This window comes from Rattus norvegicus, chromosome 9 (genome assembly GCF_036323735.1).
Source record: "Rattus norvegicus strain BN/NHsdMcwi chromosome 9, GRCr8, whole genome shotgun sequence".
In the NCBI taxonomy this organism is placed as follows: Eukaryota; Metazoa; Chordata; class Mammalia; order Rodentia; family Muridae; genus Rattus; species Rattus norvegicus.
Window position 1 is genome coordinate 111,253,567 of NC_086027.1, and position 22,365 is coordinate 111,275,931.

The 22,365-nt window shown below is 45.4% G+C and overlaps 1 protein-coding gene across 14 annotated transcripts in view; it reads left to right on the forward strand.

Moving 5' to 3' along the window:
• The window catches only part of Fer (FER tyrosine kinase), a 306,999-nt gene extending 286,250 nt beyond the window's left edge, over positions 1 to 20,749 (forward strand). For 13 of the 14 annotated variants that reach the window (XM_039083433.2, XM_063267046.1, NM_001395758.1 and 10 more), the window contains 3 exons: positions 7,558 to 7,712; positions 11,966 to 12,088; positions 13,193 to 20,749. In XM_039083433.2, coding sequence (XP_038939361.1) covers positions 7,558 to 7,712; positions 11,966 to 12,088; positions 13,193 to 13,335 — 421 coding nt within the window. In that variant the 3' untranslated portion in view covers positions 13,336 to 20,749. 14 annotated transcript variants of the gene reach the window in all.
• Positions 20,750 to 22,365: the final 1,616 nt, after the last annotated feature.

Sequence of the window (22,365 nt, forward strand, 5' to 3'; positions counted from 1 at the left end):
CTATTCAGAGAAAGAACCCATTTCATAAAACTTTGAGCCACCCAGATTAACTACGGTAGTTAAATACAAGATGAGTCCCTCTGCGCTTTGGGGATGTTAGTGATCATGGATTTGGTTTTTCAGAATCAATTTTCAGCTCTCCTTAACTCCTGTGGTTTTCTAAGGAATAGTAAAGAATGTATGGAGTTTGTAGTTCTACTTGGCCAGCTAGAAATTCCCGTGTTGTCCACCACCTGCCTGTGTTAGGAAAGGACCTGAGTATATTTTCCAGCAGCTATTCAGCAGTACTTCATGCAAGATATCCAAGAGTCCATGTTTCTTAAATATGAAACCACGTGCAAACCTCCCCCTGCTGCTGGGAAGAGAATGACCTGCTATAGGATACATGCAGTAGGGTTCACACCATGCCAGCTTTTGAGGCATCATACATGCATTTTCACTCCCACCAAATGTTTTGCCATGCCCTTGACTACTCACCCAGATTAACTTGCACCGGAGTCCATGTCCTGCACTCTCATCCTGTCCCTAAACTGTGCTGTTTACCTTCCCTCGTTCTTAACACTGTTAGCCATGGCTGCTGTGTCTGTATCCCTGTTCCTTCAAGACTTGTATGTCCAAGGTTTGCTATAAAATGACTGACTGTCTGTAGTTGTGTTGATGGTCTGCCTTCCCTGAGCATGTGATCGAAACGAGTGAAGCGCTGCAGCAGACTTCGGGGAGGTTTGATGCCAAGTGGACTTTCACTCACAGGGATAGCTACTTAGATTTTCATGTCAATTTTGGAAAATTGTGGGTTTTACTTATAGAATCAGTAACAAATCCTTTTCAATCTTGATCTTTTAAATCCCTTTCCTTTAATTTCCTGCAGTATCGATTTCGTCACTAATGTCTTAGCACCAGCATAATGCAACAATATACACAACCCTAGGCTTTTACAGGTCATGTGCTACTACTTCGCCTAAGAAGGAGAAAGCTTACAATGTGAGTTCATGCACACACCTTAGCATGGTGACTGTCCCATGTGTCACATCTGTTTATTTTGGGGAGGGGCATGGAGTGCCAAGAGAGGACAGCTTTCAGGGATCAGTTCTGTACTCCACCCTGTGCATCTCAGGGATCACACTAGGCCATCTACTTGGCAGCCCATGTCTAACGTTCACGTGGGCATTGAAGTCCTGGTAAGTCAGTGACTTTGCAGTTGGCTTCACTCTTCAGATTTACTCTAGAAAGCAACGGTGAAAGAGCAGTGCTCCTCCCTGCCCTTCAGTGTTGCTCCCTCCACCCCTTGGCATTGTTCCCAGTACTGTTTTTGCTTTACACATTTCTAATAAGTCTGGTAAAGCAGATCTGCTGTCGTCAAATGCGTTCAGTTTTTCTAGCATGTCTGGTAAAGTAGATCTGCTGTCATCGAATGCGTTTAGATTTTCTTATCTAACAATGTTGTTAACTCTACTAGACTCACTAAGATAGCAGGTGCACCTGCTAATATGTTGATGGAGAGAATATGAAGGCTGAAAGTCAATTTAAGAATGTCCAACAAATTAAATATGTCTTCTGTCTGTCATCATTTGTTTTGAGAAATCTACAATCATTTGAATGGTTTTCATTCAATGTCATTGTCCCCGTTGACTTAAGATTTTTAAATATTTTCCATGAATTTCGGTCCTTAAGGATGCATTTAGGTACTTGTTTGATATTTATCTGGAGCTCACAAAGTTGTGTGTGTGTCGATCCTTGTAGTGACTTGCTGCCTCTGGATTTTCACTTTCTTTCCCAAAGATCCCTGAGTTTTGGGAAGAGAGGGTGTGATAAATATTTTCAGCTGAGCATTCCACAGTCTGGTTTTGGTTATTTTATAAATTATAGATATATTGCCATTTTAAGAAATAATTTACAAATAATTATAGTTTTGGACAGGGAGGAAACTAAAGAGCTTAGACTCGGGAATTTCTACCTTTCCTCTTCTCAGGTAAAGGGAAGGGGGCTGAAAATAAAAATAGGGGATATAGTAACATAAAAATTAGACAAATAGGGAATGAATTATTAAATTTATTCTCAAACAAAACATTTTATAGCTATAATTTATATTGGAAGAAATCTTTATATTTTGATGCAGAAGTGAGATTATATTTTCTTATATTGGTTCAAAATCTATATAGTGATACAAAATTTAAAATCAATCTTGTTACTCTTAGGTAGGTAAGCATTGTGCCTCTGCATCTCATTTAAGAATACAAAGCTTAGACCCAGTCCTTTTAATGACTGCTATTTCAAACTGTCTAAAATAATTAAGCAGTGCAAGTTAATAGTCAGATAGTCAAACTCTTGTTCATATTAAATTCTAATTTAGTTAATTAGAATAAAAATGTTTTCAAGTCTATTCAAATAGTAAATAGCTAAAAATAATATTTAATAATTCACTTATGGTATACATAGATAATGGTCTTCAAAAGCATCAGAGATCCATAGAATATGGCATTTAAAATCACTTCGTTATTTAAAGATCTTTTGTACGAGACAGATCTGCTCCTGACAGCACCCCATTCCACTTCAAAGGCGACGAGCGTCAGCACCTCCATGTGGAGTTGTTTCAGTTGTGGCAAGCTGGCCACTGGGCAGTGCCCTCATTTCATCTGCAGATAGGTCAAATGGACACAGGATAATTGACTACTAAGCTCTGGCAAGCAGGGTAAGCTAGTCCTTCATAGTTTCTGCTTCAGCTAAGGTCTGTCAGATGTGCTGGGCCAGGAGACTGAAGAGCGATGTTCCTACATTACAAGGAATACTGGGAACTGTCCAGGCAATCAATTATTTAAAATCTGGAAACTACATTCCTGCATACTCAAATATATATTCCTTCTTACTTCTCTGACGGGATTGAAGACTAAAAAGTTTAATTGTGAAGATGTTATAGATGGTTTTCAGATGATAACACAAGTTAAAATCAAACATGATTGAGGTATAGAATTGTAAACTCATTAAGTTAGGATAGATGATAAAATACTTTATCTTCAACTGGATGTTCTAAGTTTATATCATACCATGTTATAATTGTGTTCAATTTATGTCTGAGAGAAAAGACCCTTTGTAATTGGACCAAAAAAAAGGGGAGGAGCAAATGTAGTGGGTTGGCCTAGTGCTAATTTGGGCCTCCATGACTGGTTGCCCAGAGATGAGAGTTGACACATAAATTGTGACTGGTAAATAAAGATGCCAACAGCCAATAGATGGGAAGAAGGGACATAGGTGGGAAGAAGGTTCAAGAGAGCAGGAAGAGCCGCCATGGGATAGCTGAACCATAAAAATCGTGGCTCTGAGGGCTGCCCAATTGGAGTTAAGAGCAGCCCAGGAGTTAACTAATTTTCTACTGTAGGAATGTGATAAAAATATCCCTTTCAGGGCTGAGCCTTCCACAGTCTGTTTTTCACTGGGCAGTTGTGGGTCTGTGTTGATTGCTGTCTGCTAGAAGGCTTTCTGATGAGGACTGAGAGGTGCGCTAATCTGCAGGCAAAGTGATTAATGATTAGGGCTTGGTTCTCCTATGACCTCTCCAGTCACAAGTTCTTGGCCGGATGTAGGTACCAGGCATGGGCTTCATCTTACAGACATCACGGACATTCTTGACTGTGTACATACCCTCAACAACCAAAATTCCTGCTTCATTATAGGGCTTGTCTTTTTATGCATTTATTTTATGAATCCCATCTCTCTACTTTCATGTTTTGATTGTTAGTTTGGAAGTCCCTGAAACCCTGTCCACATTTTCATGTTTTCTTTGTGTTCTTTGGTTTGACTGTTTCGTATTTTATCCTTGAGTGTGTTGAATGTTGGAACAAAGTCTACTATACACCTGTCAAGTGTTTGTTTTTTCAGATATTGTATGTTGAGTTGTAATATTGCTGTTTAACTATTTCTACATTTCTGCCAAGACTTCTTGCCTTTCCATGCAAGTGTGTTTTATCTTCATGGTTGCCAAGAAGTTTTTTCTATTCTACTGTCTAGTTGCCAAGATTGGCATTTGCTGATTACATTTCCCCTTTGTGTTTAGGATCTAGACTAGTCGCTTGTCACCTAAGGCCTTCCCCAAATGCTACATTTACATGCCACCAAATGAACTACAAGTCCATGCATACTTAGAAATTTAGACCTGTTAAGCAGTTTGAGTTGTAGTGTTGATATGTGTAGACCTGGAGTCCCTGTCATAGCATGCTACAGACCAAAATCATTACCACAAAATATTGTTAGGTTCAGACTAAATTTCTGCTTTGATTGCTGTTAGGCAACAAGGCCCATTAACCTTAGACCTTGTAGCGATTTAAATGTTAGTTATCTATGTGAGTGTTGGAGTGACCCACAAAACTCTTACCTGGGGCTTCAGATGAGGCATGCACGCTTACACCTGGATCAGGTGAGCCTCTCCTATGCTCCTCTAACATTCCCTACACTAGCCTGTAAGTATCACTTTGTCTGGTACAAAGACAGAGCTTCTGTTGGAGTCTTTGTTTCTGGGTCAGGTGCCTACTCTGTGCCTGCTTTGGGGGAAGCTGCAGAAGAAGGGAGAGGAAACACCTGGATTGCCTTTCCAAGTTTTTATCACACCCCAGAATCACATGTGTGAATCCTGCAAAATCTTTGTTGTTTAACTAACTTATCTGAAGGTCTTGTAATCAGTAGGTGAATACATCATGATCTTACTGCTCTGAGAGAACAAAGCTCCAAACTGTGGATTTTGAAGACTATCTGGATGCAGAATGCTATGTAGTTTTCCTCTTCAAAGCAAATGTAACATTAGAAGTAGATCCTCTGGATTAAATACAGCCACGGCCTCTTGAAAATCTCCAACAGATCATCTTCATGGTTTCTAACAACAGATTTAGATTTGATTACTGTTAGGAAGGTACTAAAAACATTTTCCTCCTCATTCCAAAAAAAAGTAAAAGAAAAAGGAGGCAGTCATGAAATCTAATGCCACCAACGGCACTTGGCCTGGTTTGAACCTGGTCAGTAGACCAGTTCCCGTCTGGATCCCACTTCAGTGTGCAGCGCTCCCATGCAGCAGGGAAGCACTGTAGAAAGACCTGAAGTGTCATCTCCAAAACCAGATGAGCCCAGTCCTCACCCAGACGAGAGATTTAACATGTTTGTTCTTTCAGTAATTCAAGAAAATGTCAAAGCCTGTGGAAGTGTGTAAACACCATTGATTATCTCTGCAAGCATGCTTCCGGGTGCTGCCCCATTTCCTTTGTGATCATCATGTACTCCCGCATTGGCTTGCTTTGGAAAATGATTTACATATGTTGTCCCAGGACCTCTTGTGCCAGTAGTGGTTTCAACAGTAGTACTACTAACCTATAAACAAGAGGAAGAAAACAGCCGTAGCTTGCCCAAAGAGGTGTTGCTGTGTTTATTGTATGCTGCCACTTCATAAACATTCCCTCCTAATCCTGCCAAGTGATATTTGTCAGATAAGTAACACACAGTTTAGTATGCCAAGGCCACACCGCTGGGTAGCTGAAATGGGATGTGGTACAGCCACCTCTACCGTGGGTAAGGCCTGGAGTTCCCAAGACGACATGGATAGCAGCTTCCTACAGATGCAGGATCATAGTGAGCCAGCCATTCCCTGTCACTGCCTTTGGAGGAAACTCCCGCAGTGGGAGTGTGTGGTGAGCTGCCACATTTAAAAACTGGGCAGTGAGTCAGATTCAGTTTTTAACTTGGGCTTCCTTCATGGTTCACTGTGGTGAGACTTGCTCCAATGACAAGAACTAGTCCCAGCAAATCAGCAAAGTGCTTCAAGTGTCTTTGTGAATGACTGTAGGGGCAGCCAGCCAAGTTCCCTGATAAAAAGGGAAAATAGTATCTCTCTGATCATAATCGTGTTCAGTAATTGCAAGTGTAGTTGAATACCGTTGGGAACAGCATCACCCATGAGACGTTTATGTGTCTGTTGCTAAAGGCACAAGTTAGACTTACCTGGCATGATAGTACACACCTGGAACCACAGCCCTTGGGATGCTGGGACAGGAAGACCAAATGAGTTCAAAGCCATCCAGGGCCCAGGGTCACCACTTTTCACAAAGCAACTTAAATATGACTCAAGACTTCCAATATGTGTGTTCCAAAAACACATAGGTAGAAACCAGCTATTTACTCAGGAGAAGATAATTTAAAATGAAAAACCAGAGTGGCTGTCTCCAGCCTGGAACATTTATATAAGATATTATCCATTCACGATTGTTTCTTGAGCACCTGCCATGTGCCGCATACTTGTCCAGACTGGATCCGTGTGCTGTGCAGACTCACAGAGTCCACATGTGTGAGGATCACATTACCCCCTGCATTATTAGCCTTGCTCCCCATCATACTCCAGCCTGCACATAGACTCCTGCAAGCTTCCTCTGCACTGGGCGGGGCTGGGGAATTCCTGTGTGCTGAAGCCTTTCTTAGCTCTCACTTCTGTGTCACTCAAGGCATCCAAATCCAAGTTACCACTGTATCGACTGCTTATTGTTATAAGCATACACACACACACACACACACACACAAACACACACACACACAAACACGCACAAGTGAAAACTACTTCAGTAGCATAAGCCTTCTCATGAAGCAAATCTAATCACAGGACATGTCTGGCTACTCGAGTGTGAGTAAGCAGGCTCCTTGTATGCTGCTGTTCTAACGGAGTCATTACGGTGCCGCCGCTCACACCTTCCTGTTCATCATGTCTGGAAACCATCTCTGACACACACCCTTCCCTCGGGTCTTTGAGTAAATACAGTTATCAAAGAGTCCTTCCTACAAGCTTGTCTACTAGGACTCCCTCCTGTGAGTCTGTCCCTTCACAGCAGCTCTTTGGACCATAATGATGTCGTAGGGTCCTGCACCTACCCACACGTGCGTTATGATGGATCTGGTTGCTGCATCCCCTCACCTGTCTCAGGAAAGGGACCTTACTGTTAGCCTATGGTGAGTAGAGTTCAACAGGGAGGAGCTTCCCTGCTCTTCTCCTTACCACCCCCTTTCCCTGTCTTAGGGGGCTCTGGGTTTGCTCTCTTGCTATAGCCACATGGCTCTACCACACAGAATAAGGTCAAGGCATACAAAAGGAAAGCCCCAGTCTCAGGCACCACTGACCAGGTGCGGTACTCGGTACTCGGCAGGGACTGCGTCACTTGGTGCACTATAGGTGGCAGTCCTTTATCCCAGCAGCTCTAGGGCAGTGCTGCCCCAGGGAAGCTAGTAAACAGTATGTCAAATGCTCTCAGCCTCTCCACTGTGACTTGCTCTAACAGAGAATGGGAGTTTTTTCTATTTAAATGGAAATCTATCTGGTGCCTAGAAAACTAGCATGTGGCCTGCTCCATATGCAAATGTTCTCCTGGGTGATTTTTACCTGTGACAGAACTGATGGGAAGTCTGGTAAATCACAAGCATTCTTAACCTCAGTATAAATACACTGCAGATGTGAAAATGCAAAGTGCAGAAGTCATAAATGTGAAAGCCGTTTCAATGTGTTTTAATGGGTGTTTTCTGCATCTTGTTCTAACCTAGGGACCTGGCTGCACGGAACTGCCTGGTAGGTGAAAATAATACTCTGAAAATCAGTGACTTTGGGATGTCTCGGCAAGAAGACGGTGGAGTGTATTCATCTTCTGGCTTAAAGCAGATTCCCATTAAGTGGACAGCACCAGAAGCACTGAATTATGGTAGGGAGAGACTCTGGGTTTCCTTTTGAGAGTGAATGTGGCCTGTGTCAGCACGGAGCACTCAGGGGCGTGGTTGGGGTAGGGCAGCATCCAGGCTGGAACTACTGAGGGGCAACACAGAACGGTGTGAACATTTCTTACCTTGCTCTTGGACACAGACAGGAGTGCTCTATGTGCGAGACTGCTAGGCTGAACCAGTAAAGGAACATGACTAGACATGACTAGACATGTGAGTTCTGTTGTGCAGAATGTGATTATCTGCACAGCTGTACATGAGGTGCTGCTGCGACTCTGGCCCATGAGTGTGAATGTCTTGTCACTGGTCCAGTAATAGCATCTAAGGTTAAATACGGTCAAGTCTTCACCCTCACTCTGCAGGATCCTGGGCTTAGCCTCTATCTCTGAAACTTAAATAAATCTTGAGCAAAAAGAGAGGTAGACATTGTTTTCATAAGAGCAGGGATTTCTTTCTCCACTGAAACTTTTAAGACATCGCTATTGTAAGAAACTCCACAGATGACACGGGAGCCACTGCGTGTTACCACAGCTGTTAACTGTGGGTTATTCTGCATTTTCACACAAGAGTCTTTTCTGTACCCAGTAGCCCATCATTCAAGTATAAACTAGTTAGTTTAACTTCTTGAGAAGCCACCAAACTGTTTCTAAGATCTGAGTGTAGGGGCTGGAGAGATGGCTCAGCGGTTAAGAGCCCCAACTGCTCTTCCAGAGGTCCTGAGTTCAAATCCCAGCAACCACATGGTGGCTCCCAACCATCTGTAATGGGATCTGATGCCCTCTTCTGGTGTGTGTGAAGACAGCTACAGTGTACTTATATATAATAAATCTTAAAAAAAAAAAAAAGATCTGAGTGTAATTGGCTTGTGGAGGCTGACTCAGATGCTTCCTGCCAGCAAGAAGGGCTTTTGTGAGCTTTCTAGTGATTGCAAACCAACCTAGCAACCAGCAGACTCCCATAGGAGTCTTCTCTGAAGTGGGTGCTACTCCTTATAGGCTGCATTACTAAGGAAGCGATCATTGGGTGAAAGAGAAGTCTAAAACACTCGTATTTGCACAGAGGTTTTCTTTAGATATAAAACATTTGTAAACACCTTTGTGACTAGATTTTCTTCTCATGATTTAAATGCTATGGCTAGTAAAAATGGGCCTCTTGATCACACACCGCTTTAATGAATACCAGCCTACATTTACAAATGTAGGGACTAACTTCAGACACGTGGACCACACAGATGTAAAGTATTTTAAGTAAAAAGGACAAATAGGAAGCTCTTTGGTTGACACTTAGGGACATTGTTTTTGTTGCCTATGATAGGGATTCTGTAAGACACAGAAGGATTTTGGTGAGGAGGAGACACTGTTGACATAGATGACAGTGCAGGTTAGTATAATTGTCCAGTCCAAGAGGAAGAGCCTGAGAAAGACAGAGCCCCAGGGCCAGCCTGAGTAGGCATGGAAGCTCTCACTGAGTTTATTGGGGAAGATTGACTTCAGAGTCCTGTAATGGTTTTTGCTGTTTTAAACAGGGTTGGGGATAGCAATTACCTCATGAAAGTCCTTGCCTCGTGCTGTACTCCAGGTGTTTACTTACTTTAGATCCCTATCTTCCCCACTGATCGCTCATGTTTGCCTCAGGCTGCTGAAATGTTGCCCAGGTCTCCCATTAAGAGGTCAGGGAGATAAAAAACAGTCCTGTGTCCTCTAGAAGCTTTGGCTTAGGGCTGTTGGATTAAGCCGTATTGTGTTACTTAAAACATTTTAAAGAGTCAGGTAGTATTAAAGAGTGCCACACCCCCATCTTTAGCTACCTAATTCCCTGCCCCAGTCAGACATTCGTCTCACACTCACTGGACCTGTGGAGGCCTGACTGGATCTTAGTTACTTTCTCCCTGCTTTGTCAAACTCAAGGGAAACGTTCATTTCCAGCTTATATTCCAGAGGGACATGGGTCTTTCCTGGCAAGGAAAATGTGGCATCAGGAAACAGAACAAACAGGAAGTCGAGCTGGAGCACAAGGCATCGACATCTGCCCTTGATGGCCTTCTTCCACAAGGCTTCCTGGCCTTCCCAGACATCAACCTATCTTAAGGACCCATTGATCACACACACATGAGCTATAAGGGACATCTCACATTCAACCCTCAGCCCTCCCCAGCAGTTAAATGTCTACACTTGGACAACACGACTCTCCTCTACCCTCCGTCCAGTTGTCAACAGAAGTACTAGGTTTATAAAGAAAAGGTAGTCCATTGATCTTTGACTAAGAAATGAAGTCATCTATCTGTCCACTACTGAAAAGGTTTTCCAGCAGGGGGTGAGATAAGGGGTCTTTCCTAGGGAAGAGCACACTAATAGGTCACCCTGAAAACATACAAGTAACATTATATGGACCAAATAGGCTACATTTAGAAACATATACATAGACACACGACACATGCACGCAATGGCAACTGGTGACAGAAGAACCATAGATGTGAAGGAGACTCGGGAGGGAGGGAGGGCAGGGTTTGGGTGGTGTAAACTGTTGGCCACCTGCTTGACTGGAGACGATAATGGAGCTGACAACATAACTACGCAGAAATCCTCTCACTTAAGTGGTGTGATGTAACTGCTGAGACCCTGGAATGAGAGGGGTTCAGGACTCCCTGCTTCCGTGTTGCTGCCCACCTGGCCTGGGCAAGACACCTCCTCCCCGTGCTGATGCAAATTTAGAGCCTTCTCTCCAGCCTGTTGGGTGCCATGAGGGTCGGACCATTGAAAGAACAGCACAGTGCCCTCAGCTTACTCTGCAGTGTTGACATTAGCCAGGTTCAGAGGTCAGGCAGGTGGCAGAGCCCGAGTGGGATCTGTTTACGAGGTGCCTTTCTTGATCTCCACTGAACAACACTGTACCAGATAAGCTGTAAGTCTACATAACTGGATTCTTTACAAATCATAGCCTCAACCTTTAGCCACCAAATGAGTCTCATGAAAAGACTTGGTGTGTGGAGAAGAAAAGTAATTTTCCTAGCCCACAGTACTAGAAATGTCCACAATTACCTCACAGCCAACCTGGAAGCCAATTCCCACAGCTGCAGCTGATAGTGAGCGAGCGTTGCAGGCTGGGAATGGCGTCCGAGCCCTGGGAGCACAGGCAGACTCTGGTCATTTTACTCTCTTCCAGAATGAAAGAGGCCATTCCTTTTTAGAGGTGCAGGGCAGTTTTCTAGGAGTGGCATTTATAAATCCTGGAGTAGCAGATGGATAGAAGACGCTATGGTTCGAGAGACCTTCAAGCTGTGTGTGCTGACACATGCCTGAGAGCCAGCACTGGAGAGACAGGGAGGAGGGTCTGGACTTGAAGGTCAGACTAGGCCACAGGAGACCTCGCCTCAAAAGCAGAAAGCACAAGCTGTCACCGTTACTGCAAGTGGAGTTTAGTTGTGACAGTATGTGTGTGCCATGTGTTGGAGCCTGGGAGGGATGTTCCTGCTGCTTCTCCCTGATATCATGCACACATTCCAGGAGGCTTCTTCCGTAGGATTGTATCTCTATGCTTCTGCTGCTGAAAGCGACCAAAAAACTTCCTAAGAGTTCAGCTCCTGCAGCTCAGTAAAGCAGGCGCACGAGATTTTCACAAACCCAACACCGTGTAGTCTGAAGAGGGTGTCTTAACACCCACTATGTCAATTCCCGTCTATTCAAAGCACATGGGTAAATGTATTTTCGGCAAATGAAACTATCAGTGGGGAAAACGAGACCCTTAAACATGTAAGAATATCTGTAAACAGTGATGAGTAAAAAAAACAAAATTGAAGTTAAGAAACTTTCCTTATTGCTTTAAGTTTGTTTGTAATTTTACTGGAAAGAAAATGACGCAGGCAGAAGACCAAACTGTAGGAATCTGACTTATTTAAATATCTCCTAGGCACTGATGTGTGCAAATACACACACACACACACACACACTCTCTCTCTCTCTCTCTCTTTCATCTCATTCACAGATTACAGGGGATGTAAGCTGAATGCTTGTTCTTGGGGAAGGGGAGAACCGTTAGAGCTCTTTTAGTTGAACTAGCCTCCTGAAGACCCCATTTAATTGTTAACATCACTGGGCCTGGAATTAACACAAGTGCTGAGAATGGGATGTCGCTGTGGCAGCGGTGGGAGCCTGACTGTGCTGTCCGGGCTGACGCTCACAGGCAGAGCCACTCCTCTCATTCCATTGACTCACCTGGCTGTGATGACGTCTCCTTCCAGGGAGATACAGCTCTGAAAGTGACGTGTGGAGCTTCGGCATCCTGCTCTGGGAGACTTTCAGCCTGGGAGTCTGTCCGTACCCTGGGATGACAAACCAGCAAGCACGGGAACAAGTGGAGAGAGGTGGGTGAGCGAAGGCCTGCGTGGGCCACATCGGTGTCCACCCGTCCTTGGTGCCCATGACACTCTGGGCACCAGCTTTGGGAGAGAGGAGTCACAGTGGTGCTGTGTAGGACACAGTCAAGAGGGAGGCTGTTAGGGAAGTCTGTGTTGGAGTACATGGATGTTATGAGGGAGGCTGTTAGGGATCCGTGTTGGAGTACATGGATGTTATGGTTTCTACAGAGCAAAAGCAAATGCTTGCAGGCCTGTCTGACCTGTGGCCCTGAGGTAACATGCAGCTAGGCAGAGCCGGGAACTTGGCAGCACAATCGTAAACATATTTAAAGCATTCTTGGCTCTGTTTGTTTTTTGGGTGCTTGTTTTTGCAATTTGTTTCCTAACCGATTGCACAGTTCTTGAGTGTGAACTGTGAACGTACCAGTCCTGCTATATCACAGTAAGTAAAGGTCAGGTACATCCGCTGGGCTCTCAGCCCAGAAAGAGAGAGCTTCCCTCTATCTAGACCACCTTAGAGTGGTGTTATACTCTGCACGAGATAAATCCCTTAACTCTCCAAGTGAGAATGCATCTAGTTTCCAGAAGGAATTGCAAGAAGCTGTAGTCTGAAGAAATGTCAGGGTGCTCCAGGGAGACAGGGTGACTAGATGGCAGTAGCACCCCACATGCTTGTGTGGGGCACAGCCTCCAACAGGAGGAATGTTGTTCAGATGACTGCCTTGTGGAGCCTGAGTGTGGGGTGGCCCCCTGCCTTGGACACACACCTCCTAGCACAAGCCTCCAACAGCTATACAGCAGCTAACTGCTGACCGTGTGTAAGCCTCACCTACATTTGCTCTGCCTGAGAATTCTGGAAGCCACTTCTTAGAACAACTAAAACAGGCATGTGTGCATGCTAGAGCATACTTCAGACTTACTGACAAATATGTGGCTCTGTAATTGTGTGCCCTGCATCGCCCACGTGTATGTGCTTGAGAGGGTATTTATGACACTGACAAGGTCTCTGCTTTCTACCCCACTTACTGCACACGGCATAATGTCCCATGTGGGTATTTAGGTCTTACCCACCCCCACTCTGAGCTCTCAACTCTTCTCTCGAATCTTCAGGGTATCGGATGTCAGCCCCACAGAACTGTCCCGAGGAAATTTTTACAATCATGATGAAGTGCTGGGATTACAAGCCTGAAAACCGCCCTAAGTTCAGTGACCTTCACAAAGAGCTCACGGCCATCAAGAAGAAAATCACATAGTGCCACCCAGGGCTAGACTCCACCTGCGGGACTCTGTCCTCAGTCACCCTGACTTTATACCACCTTACTGCAACCATCTTTGAAGGTTATGTTTTTTATTAACTGGGTTTTTAAAGTATGTTCCACTTTAAATATGTTAAAGGCAAATTTATTCAAGAAATAAATAGTCCTACCCAGGGCCGTATTAGCTAACCACAACAACCCTGCCATTTGATGCCCCTGTACAGAGAAGAGCAAGGCCTCCCAGGAAGGTAAAAGATATCTTTAATACCGAAGAACATTGGTGTTCTGCCAAAGTTTTCTACTCCGGGCACAGCCTCTGGGCTGCTGTCTTCTGCCGTCGGCCCTCCTCAGTTGGTGCTATAAACAGCCTTGGTAGCCCATGTTTTGCACAACACGTGCCCACCACAGTTGGCTTTCCACTCTGCCAAGGCAAGATTCTATCTATAAATAGAATCATATGTTGGGAATCGCTTGGACCTCCTCGGGCTTCTCTCTTCTTTCCTGTGAGAACATCACACAACCATGTCGTTTGCCTTTCGCTTCCCTCAGCCAGGCCACAGAAAATGGTGTGTGGAAAATTCCCAGAGAGCCCAGGGGACAGAGGTAGTTGCTTCTGCGGAACAGTGCAGAGGACAGGGGTGACAAGGAGCATGTGTGACCAGGAGGGCAGGTTGGGAAAAGAGCAGGTAGCCAGTGCTCACCAGGGAGAAGAAAGCAAGAGCGCCCCCTTCCTCCCAGCTTTCCACCTTCACAGAACCCGTGTCTGGGTCTCGATTCACTAACAAGGTCTAAGAAAGTTTTCAGGATTCATTGAGCCCATGCAAACTGTCTTAAAGACACTGAAGCCCACAGAAGAACAGCATGATTCTGGTTGTGTATCTTCATCCTAGGAGACAATCCCAGAATGGGATTCCCTTCACTTGTACCAGTTTCTGGGTCTTCAGAATCCCTGATTCACATTTACAAACACATCCACCCATATCTACTGAAGTGCAGGGCGGCTATGAATGAAATAGATGGGCCAGGCGCCAAGTCAGTGTTAATGAAGAAAATCTATAGGGATGCCCACATCTCCATTTCCTCTTCCCCCTAAAGCCACTCGCTGGAAATGTTACTGAGAACGCAGCGGTATGCAAGCAGCCATTAAGGTGAAGGCAGGTAAGAGCAGGGTGTGGCTGAGCTGCCTCTTAGCTGCCTCGGGGAACTTCCCATGGTCTGCGCAGTTGTCTCAGAACCAGTGTGGCCCAGAGATGGTCTCCTCCCTTCCTGGCCGTGTAGAGCGTGGATCAGACTTTGAAGGAGGCAGCTGAAGAGAGAAGGACTCTGTTCTATTATTTCAACCTCCTTGCTAATTTTATACACATTTAATGGTTCCTACATGCAGGCTGAAATAAAGGCACACTGAGCCTGCCCGCAGCAGTACACTGCAGCACACAAAGCAGCTCCCTCCTCCGCGGGCACAGCCCTCCCACGGGTCCGACCCTGTAAATAAGCAGAGGCCCTGATGGCACACGGCACGGCACCCCAAGTGCAAACTCAGGCATTCATGTTGAAGTGTCCTGCTCTCCAGGCATCCGCCGGCCCTCAGAAAGAGATAAGACATTGCCTCTCGGGAGCCAACTGAATCTGTCTATAATACACTCTGTCTATGAAAGGGGAAGAAACAGCCTCTCACTGCTTAGCAGTGGATGCCCAGCAAGGGGCAGGAGGCCGGCTTGGCTCTGACTCTGTGAACAGGACGAGAAAGGTAATCCCTGCATTCTGGGTACAGAGAACATGGCTGGCGCTGACACTCACTCATCCAGGCTCTCAGAATTTGCAATTCACATCATAACTCTTGGCTTAAGTTAAAAAGGCTTTTCAAAACATCATGACATCTGCAACATTTAAATTCTATTTTATTCTTTGTCCCAGTGCAGGCAGAGGTATAGTTTAAGATTAACTCATCGGGAGCCTTTCAGGATCATGTCAGTCATACAGAATATTAAATTTAACATAGGCACGTGCATTAAGAAAAGCTTATGCAAAACATTCTTACTGTTAATTTTGTTACGCTTAAAGCATAATTTATTCATCCCTTCTGTCACTGATAATTATTGGAATTATGTACTTTAGGAGGCTAATCCATACCCAAAAAGTGCACATATAAATACAGTTCTGATTTGCAAGTTGATTTAGGGAAGAGAGACTGCAGAAATGCACAAAAGTCTATGATGCCTTTACTTAAAAAAATAATAATCATAACCAGTGGCACCCCAGTAACACAGGTGTGGACGCCCCGAAGCCTGGCCACAGATCTTTATTTTACTAACAGATTAGCCAAGAGCGTTGGGGGCCTGCACTGAGCAGCGAGCGCTCCTTCAGGTCAGCAGTCTGGGCACGCAGGAGAAGGCTGGTGAGCATGAGCGTCTGACTCCCAATGCAGCGCCTACCTTGAGTCACCAGGAAACCTCCCTGAGAAATGGGAGGTCTGTTTGTTGGAGACAGCAAACTTTTCTCCCACAGCCACATTCGATGTGGATTTTGTGTGACCTAAGCTTTCTTCTCAAAGCCGTTTTCTTAGGAAAACGATAAAGAATTACTAGGCCTGTTTTCAGCCCATCCTGATATCAGGTCCACAGGGGAAAGTCCCAAGTGATTCTTTTTCTTTTTTCCAAGACTTAACAGGGACAGTAGAGTCAGTTCCCTTTTCATATCTGGCCACCTTCTCACGGATATCCCTTGTACAGCCTGGAGTCATTCAGTGCGTGCTCACGGAGAAAACAGAACTTCCTACGACTAAGATTATGTTTGTTTCCTAAAACAACCAAGTTTCCTTCTGTGTTGGCCTCTGTTGCCATCAGCTGGCTCCTCTGACATCACCACAGCACTGTGGTGAGACGGCTGTCACACAAGCATTTCAGTGGCATTACGTGCCACACACCGGATTTGGGCAGGGAGCAAGCAGGCACAGCAGGACAGATCTGTGCTGTGTGGCGTGACCCTCACATGCTCTCCAAGTGTTCAGAACATCATTGTAATGTGCCGGGTCTGCAGCATCCTGTAGTCAGCCATGTGTCCTTGAAGCAGAGTGACATCTAAGGGGCTGTCCGCCTGAGTCCTCTTCCTTTCACACCATTGGCATGATCCCTGCCTCTTGTCAGTAGATGTGATTGTCACGGGTGATCTCCTTGGAGATCGGAGCCCTCATACAAAACAGCACCACTGCAGCTGAGGAAGGCGGAGAGAAAGCTCACGTGTGTGTCAACATCTTCAGAAGGTGGAATCCAAGGTTTAATATGAAAAATGACTGTTAGAGTGGCATGAGAGTTTACTATGAAAATAAAGCATTTCCTCTTGTTAACAGATTTACTATACCATTAGAAGGTTTTACTAGATTTTTACTTTACATTTTTCTGGGCTTATTAATTTCATGTCAAAAATGAATACTTTTTTGAGAACCCAAAATGTCATTTCTGTATAAGAAAAGACCCTGATTTAAAAGCCAGCAAGATCACCCTGCTAGGAGTTACTGAGACAGATTTAAGCTCCCATAATATGCCCCTTTGAACATCGTGTTCTAATACAGGTGGTTAATCAACTCTATATCCTCACCCTGAGTCAGTATGAGAAATGCCCCCCCCTCACCCCAGAAACTGTCCCTCTGCCTTCCACTAATGCAAAGATGGCATTCAGGAATGGCATTGCTGTCACTCTGCTAACGTGACAGATTTCTGGGAATAACCCTGCTGTGAAATAACTCATTACAGTGGCCAGGACTAGTGAGCTGGGGCGCAGAGATCTGTCACTGAATTCCAGGTGGCCTGCAGAGAGCCAAAACAAGAAAGAACCAGCTCCCTAAAGCATGTAGACAAAGTGGACGGAGACTGTCATTGTCATCAGGAGCCCTGAGGAAACCTCCAGGAGGCCAGACCCTTCCCCTGCAAAACCAGAAAGAGCATTCGTCCCAAAGAAACCACCTCAATGCCAGGGCCTCTCCCTGAAGCAGGAGCCACTTGGCACTCCACCCAGGGCTGACACCATGTGAGGTACCGGTCCCCTCACTGTCTTCTACCCAGTGAACACGTGGTCCCATGCGCTCAGTCTAGGAGAGTAGCCAAAGCTTCTAGGTCTTGAGCTCATTCCTTAGGTGAAGGCCACAATGCTTCCCATCTCATTAGGACACTTTTATGCAGTAGAACAGGCCAGGGCTGACGTGTCCTAAATGAGAACATGCTTGGGCTACCCTTGGCTAAATGGTTCCTACTGAGGGCCCTGCTGAGGGACCCTCCTGAGCAGCACTGGGCGCTGATGAGTTTGACTTTACCTAAGAAACATTCTGAGGTAGAGCACAGGACAGCAGGGTGAGGGAGTGTGTATCCCACAAAGGGGTCCCAGGAAGGCAGCACTGAGAACACCAATGAGACCCGGGGAAAAGCCCAAAAGCCCAGCCCAAAAGCCCAGTGAGCCAGCCTCGGGCTGTGGGAGGCCTGCTACTGCCCAAGACAACACACCTCAAACCTCCAAGCAGTTGTTTGAAGGGATTGAGTTGACTGATGGGCGTGTGGTCCCTGCTGTCTCGGGAATGGCAAGAGTGCAGAGGGCGGGAAGCAAGCCTTTCATAAGCATGGGTAAACTGAGTAACAGCCTTCCTGTGTGTGAGCCGCCAGTGCTACAGGGAGAGGCTGGGAATGTTTCTGAGTTTTACTCTATTAATGAAAAACTAACCGGCAGGTTTGGCTTCCTTACTAGCCTTGTAAGAATCCTCAAACAAGAATATTGAAGTCTCTTCTTGAATTTCAGAACTGTGCACCCAAACCAGTAAGATGCAACTGGAGTGCTCTGTAGCAGTTACAGACCTGCCACAGAGCATGTCCCCTCGTATCTGCCATGTCTGGCCCAGGAGTGCTCAGGGGCACTATTCTCTGATCTTGTTTTTGCCTTCTTGTTACTTTGTTGCTTTGCCATAACAGAAAGGCCTTCACCGTTGGCTTATAAACACAAGAGTATCTTCTCAGGGGTTCGCACCCTACAGGGAATATGCAGACCCAAGAAGCCAGAGCATACAGCCTGTGAGCCGAGCTGTATGCCCAGGTGCCACGTATGCTGAATGAGTATCTTTACCAGCAAGGCATTCGGACATTTAGGGACAGAAAGACTACTGCCCGTGGGCATGTCCATGTTGAAGATGTCCCTATTCTCTTGGGCTAGTAAGCTGACCTCTGCCTAAAGAAATGCTGGAATAATCTACTGTAAAGCCCTGGGCATCCCATCTTCCCACATCAGTCTACAATAACCCACTTTGTATTCTCTGTACCCTTCTTAAGAGCAGTATCTAAGTTATTCAATTTATGTCATGTTAAATGATTTTCCAAAGCCTCATGAGAGAGGGCACTGTGAGGACCTGAATTCAAAGCCAGTCTACCTAAATAAATACCCCCAGGACACTGTGAAAGCATCAACACTCCATGGTGGTTTCCCAATAGCCTCCTTCCTGGAAAACCAAACATCACTCCCTTTCTTATTTGTTGGGAATTTCTATAGCATCAGAGTAAGTGAGAATGCTACGAGGAGATCCAAGGCAGGTCCAGTAGTAACCTGCAGGGCACATCCAAACCCTGCCTCCTCTTCTCTTCATGTAGCACTGAGTGCCTGACAATCATTACAGGTGAGCCTGTCTTCCCGGAGGCCCAGGTCTCTAAGTGGCCTATGTTGGAACCTTCAGGGCTAAGAGAAGCAGACAGACGGATGTGGATGGATCCCTGTGTAAGGAAACCATCTTTTTCAACTCACCATCTCATGCTTTTTCTTTTTTTAACCAAAACCACCTTACTTAAGAATCTTCCTCTTACAAAGAATTTGGTGGGGAAAACTGCCAACTCATAAGAAATGCCAGACTAGTGTGTGCACCCAGTGAGGCTGGAAACAAACTTGCTCCCCACCCGAGGATGGCTGCACTTTAATTGGGTGTGGGGTGCTGTGGGTCCCCCTTCCATGCTAGTTATAGCTGCCCTCCTGGAGCAGCAATCAGAAGACCAATCCTACGAAGGCACAGTCCCATCACCCCTTAGGTCCCAGGCCTTCCACATCCACAGGGCACAGTACGTGAGCACACCCAGCGGAGGCAGGTTTATTCAGTGTCAGTGAAACTGACTCCCAGCTTCAGCAGGTTACTGCAGCTTCTTGAACAATCAAGGTGATCTGATCAGATCTAACATAAGAAGCTCATCTGCTTCCAATTCATGACCAAAGTGGCCAGAGACTGAAAATACCCTTCCGTCTGCTGGAATTTCCCCTCACTAACATGTCTGTTGTCCTGTGATAGTTCTCCATGTGGACAAAGTTCTTTCGAGACCGTTCTGTTACATCCTCCTTAAACCACCCAGACTGCCTGTTGAATCAGCTTCTGTAGTTAAACACCTAAAGACTATGTTTAAATGCCTGTAGGTTTTATGTTTGGTTTGGTTTTGTATATAAATGATTGTGCGGCTGGGGACCAGGGATGAACGATGGTACACATTCCGTTGTCTTTGCATTACGGTTTGTGTGTAAGCTTTTTGTTTGGTCTGAGTGCTTTTGGTGAGTCCTCTAAAATGCTAAAACTCCCCGAAAGCACAACCATGCGGCCACACAAGTTAAGGTCCCTGGAAGTAGAGGGAAATACAGGTGAGCGCTCAGAGTCCCACAGGCTACTCCGACGTCCTCAGGAGTCAGGCCCACTGAGACAGAAACAACTGTCAACTGGTGCCCAGGCTGCCCGCCCACCATTCTCTGAGCGCAGGCCCACAGAGAGCGGGTACAGAAATGATTTTCTGAGTCATTTCTCTGCTTGTCACTAGGAGGTGAGATCAGTGGTGAGAGGAAGGGCCACCCTCAGTCACCAGTGGGCTAGGTGTGCCGTCTGTAATTAGCACTTTGAGCCAAGCACCCCGGTGGCTCTCGGAGTTCCTCCAATGCCAATGGACGGTCATTTTAATGTCACATGAAAGCACCTTTAATCTTTTGTTGTTATTATTTTAAAAGAATATATTTGTGAAGTGGATAAAAGAAACACTGGAAATAGGGTGCTTCTGAAAATGTCAAGCATAAAACATGGGAACAAGGTCCGTGGTGGTTTCTCCGGCTTTGTCAACAACCCTAACAGTGGAGGAAGTGGCTGGTGGTCTGCCTCGGCCGACTGTCTCAGATCTGTATTTAACACGTATTTATTTGTTAAATTCTACATTCAGAAGAAATACACTTTGAATTTTGGCTAATGTTATAGAACATACTGAAAATTGACTTCTATGTTTTTTTTTAGCACGGGTCCACCGTTTTTGTAAAATAAGGCCATTTTTGGACAGCCTTCTTCTAGGAGACCAATTACCATCCATTGGTCTGCAGAGCCTCTTTTTATTATGTCCTTGTAATAATGTAAAATATTGACAGCAAACCGTGCCGTGTCTCGTTTGATCTTTCTGTCTGTTTACAATTCCCTCCCTCTGCCACACAAATACACTCAAAGGAGAAGATGTAAGTGTGGTCTCCATGGTAACGGCCTCCTCAGGCTGTAACACATAGGGATTAGTAGCTTTGGGTTTCTCTGTAATTAAGCTTGTAAGTCCTGATGATGGTGGTGTGTGCTTCAGTCCAAGGGTCTCTTTCAATTCAGACATCAAAATTGAAACATAGCTCAAGTCTGAGATTTCTATGCTCTTTGGGAATTTGCCAGGGTTTTCTTAAATGTACTGGGGGTGGGATGTGAATATGACTGGCCCTACCAGGATGTGTGACCTTGGAGAAAGTGTGTCACTGTCAGGGTGGGCTCTGAAACCCTCCTCCTTACTGTCTGGAACAAGATCTAGAAACTCCCACATCTTCCAACCTCAAGATCCAGACCACAAGTGTGCCCTCCGTTTCTGGATTGCACTTCATTTTAGATTTAAAGTGCAAATGAAAACAATACCCAGGTAATAATAATGCCTGGATAGGACTCTCCCTTGTTCAGCTGCAAAGGCATAAACAGAGCTGGGTGGGATCTTGCCCCAAGGTCACCACTTTCTTAATCTGTTATCTCCTTGAACACAGGACGTGGGCAGCTCCATTTCACCTCCTGGTGCTCCTTTATTACTTAAACCAAACATTCTGTATTTTTCCTTTCTATGCTTGATCAAAATGTTACCCATGAGAGTAAACCAGAGAACAAAGTCTATGCTGGATGGACTTTTCTGAGACTTCCTTTGTCAATGCAATTAATCTGATTCACTTCACCTTTGACAGCCTCAGGCAGACTTTTCAGACAAGGGCAAAAAGCAGCCACATTCTTCCCCAAAATACTACAAAAACAATCTCTAGTCCACATACTATAATTCTTCTCCTCTGAAACATCTAGAGCCAGGATCCCACAGTTCAAATCATCATCAGCACCAATGTCCTTCCACATTCCTCATTACATCCCACTTGAAGCATTCCATGGCTTTCTTAATCCAAAGTCCCAAAATCTACATTCTTCCAAATAAAAGCATGGGCAGGCTGGTCACAACAATACCCTACTTCTGGGGCCAGCTTCTTTCTTAGTTAGGGTTTCCGTTGCTGTGAAGGGACACCATGACCAAGGCAACTCTTATAAAGGACAGCATTTCATTGGGGCTGGCTTACTGGTTCTGAGGTTCAGTGGCATGAAGCCTGGCAACATCCAGGCAGGCACAGCACTGGAAGAGCTGAGGGTTCTACATCTTGTTCCAAAGGCAAACGAAAGAAGACTGTTCCAGAGGCAAGCAGATCTCTGAGTTTAAGGACTGAAGGTGTCCTGCAAAGATGTTGAGGCTTGGCACCATGAAGAGAGCCTGTGTATGAAGGGCTATTGGTGAAGCCCAGTTGCAGTGGAAGACCCCAGTGAAGTAGAGATGGCAGTACCATGGGAGGATCACCAAAAACAGCAGCAGCAGTGGAGTGCAGCCAACAGAGCCTGGCAGGCTACAGAGGGCAGAGCTGGAGATGTGACCCAAGCCTTTGGAGGAGCCCAAAGACCATGTGTGGATCCCAGACATTAAAACAGGAAGCTATAAC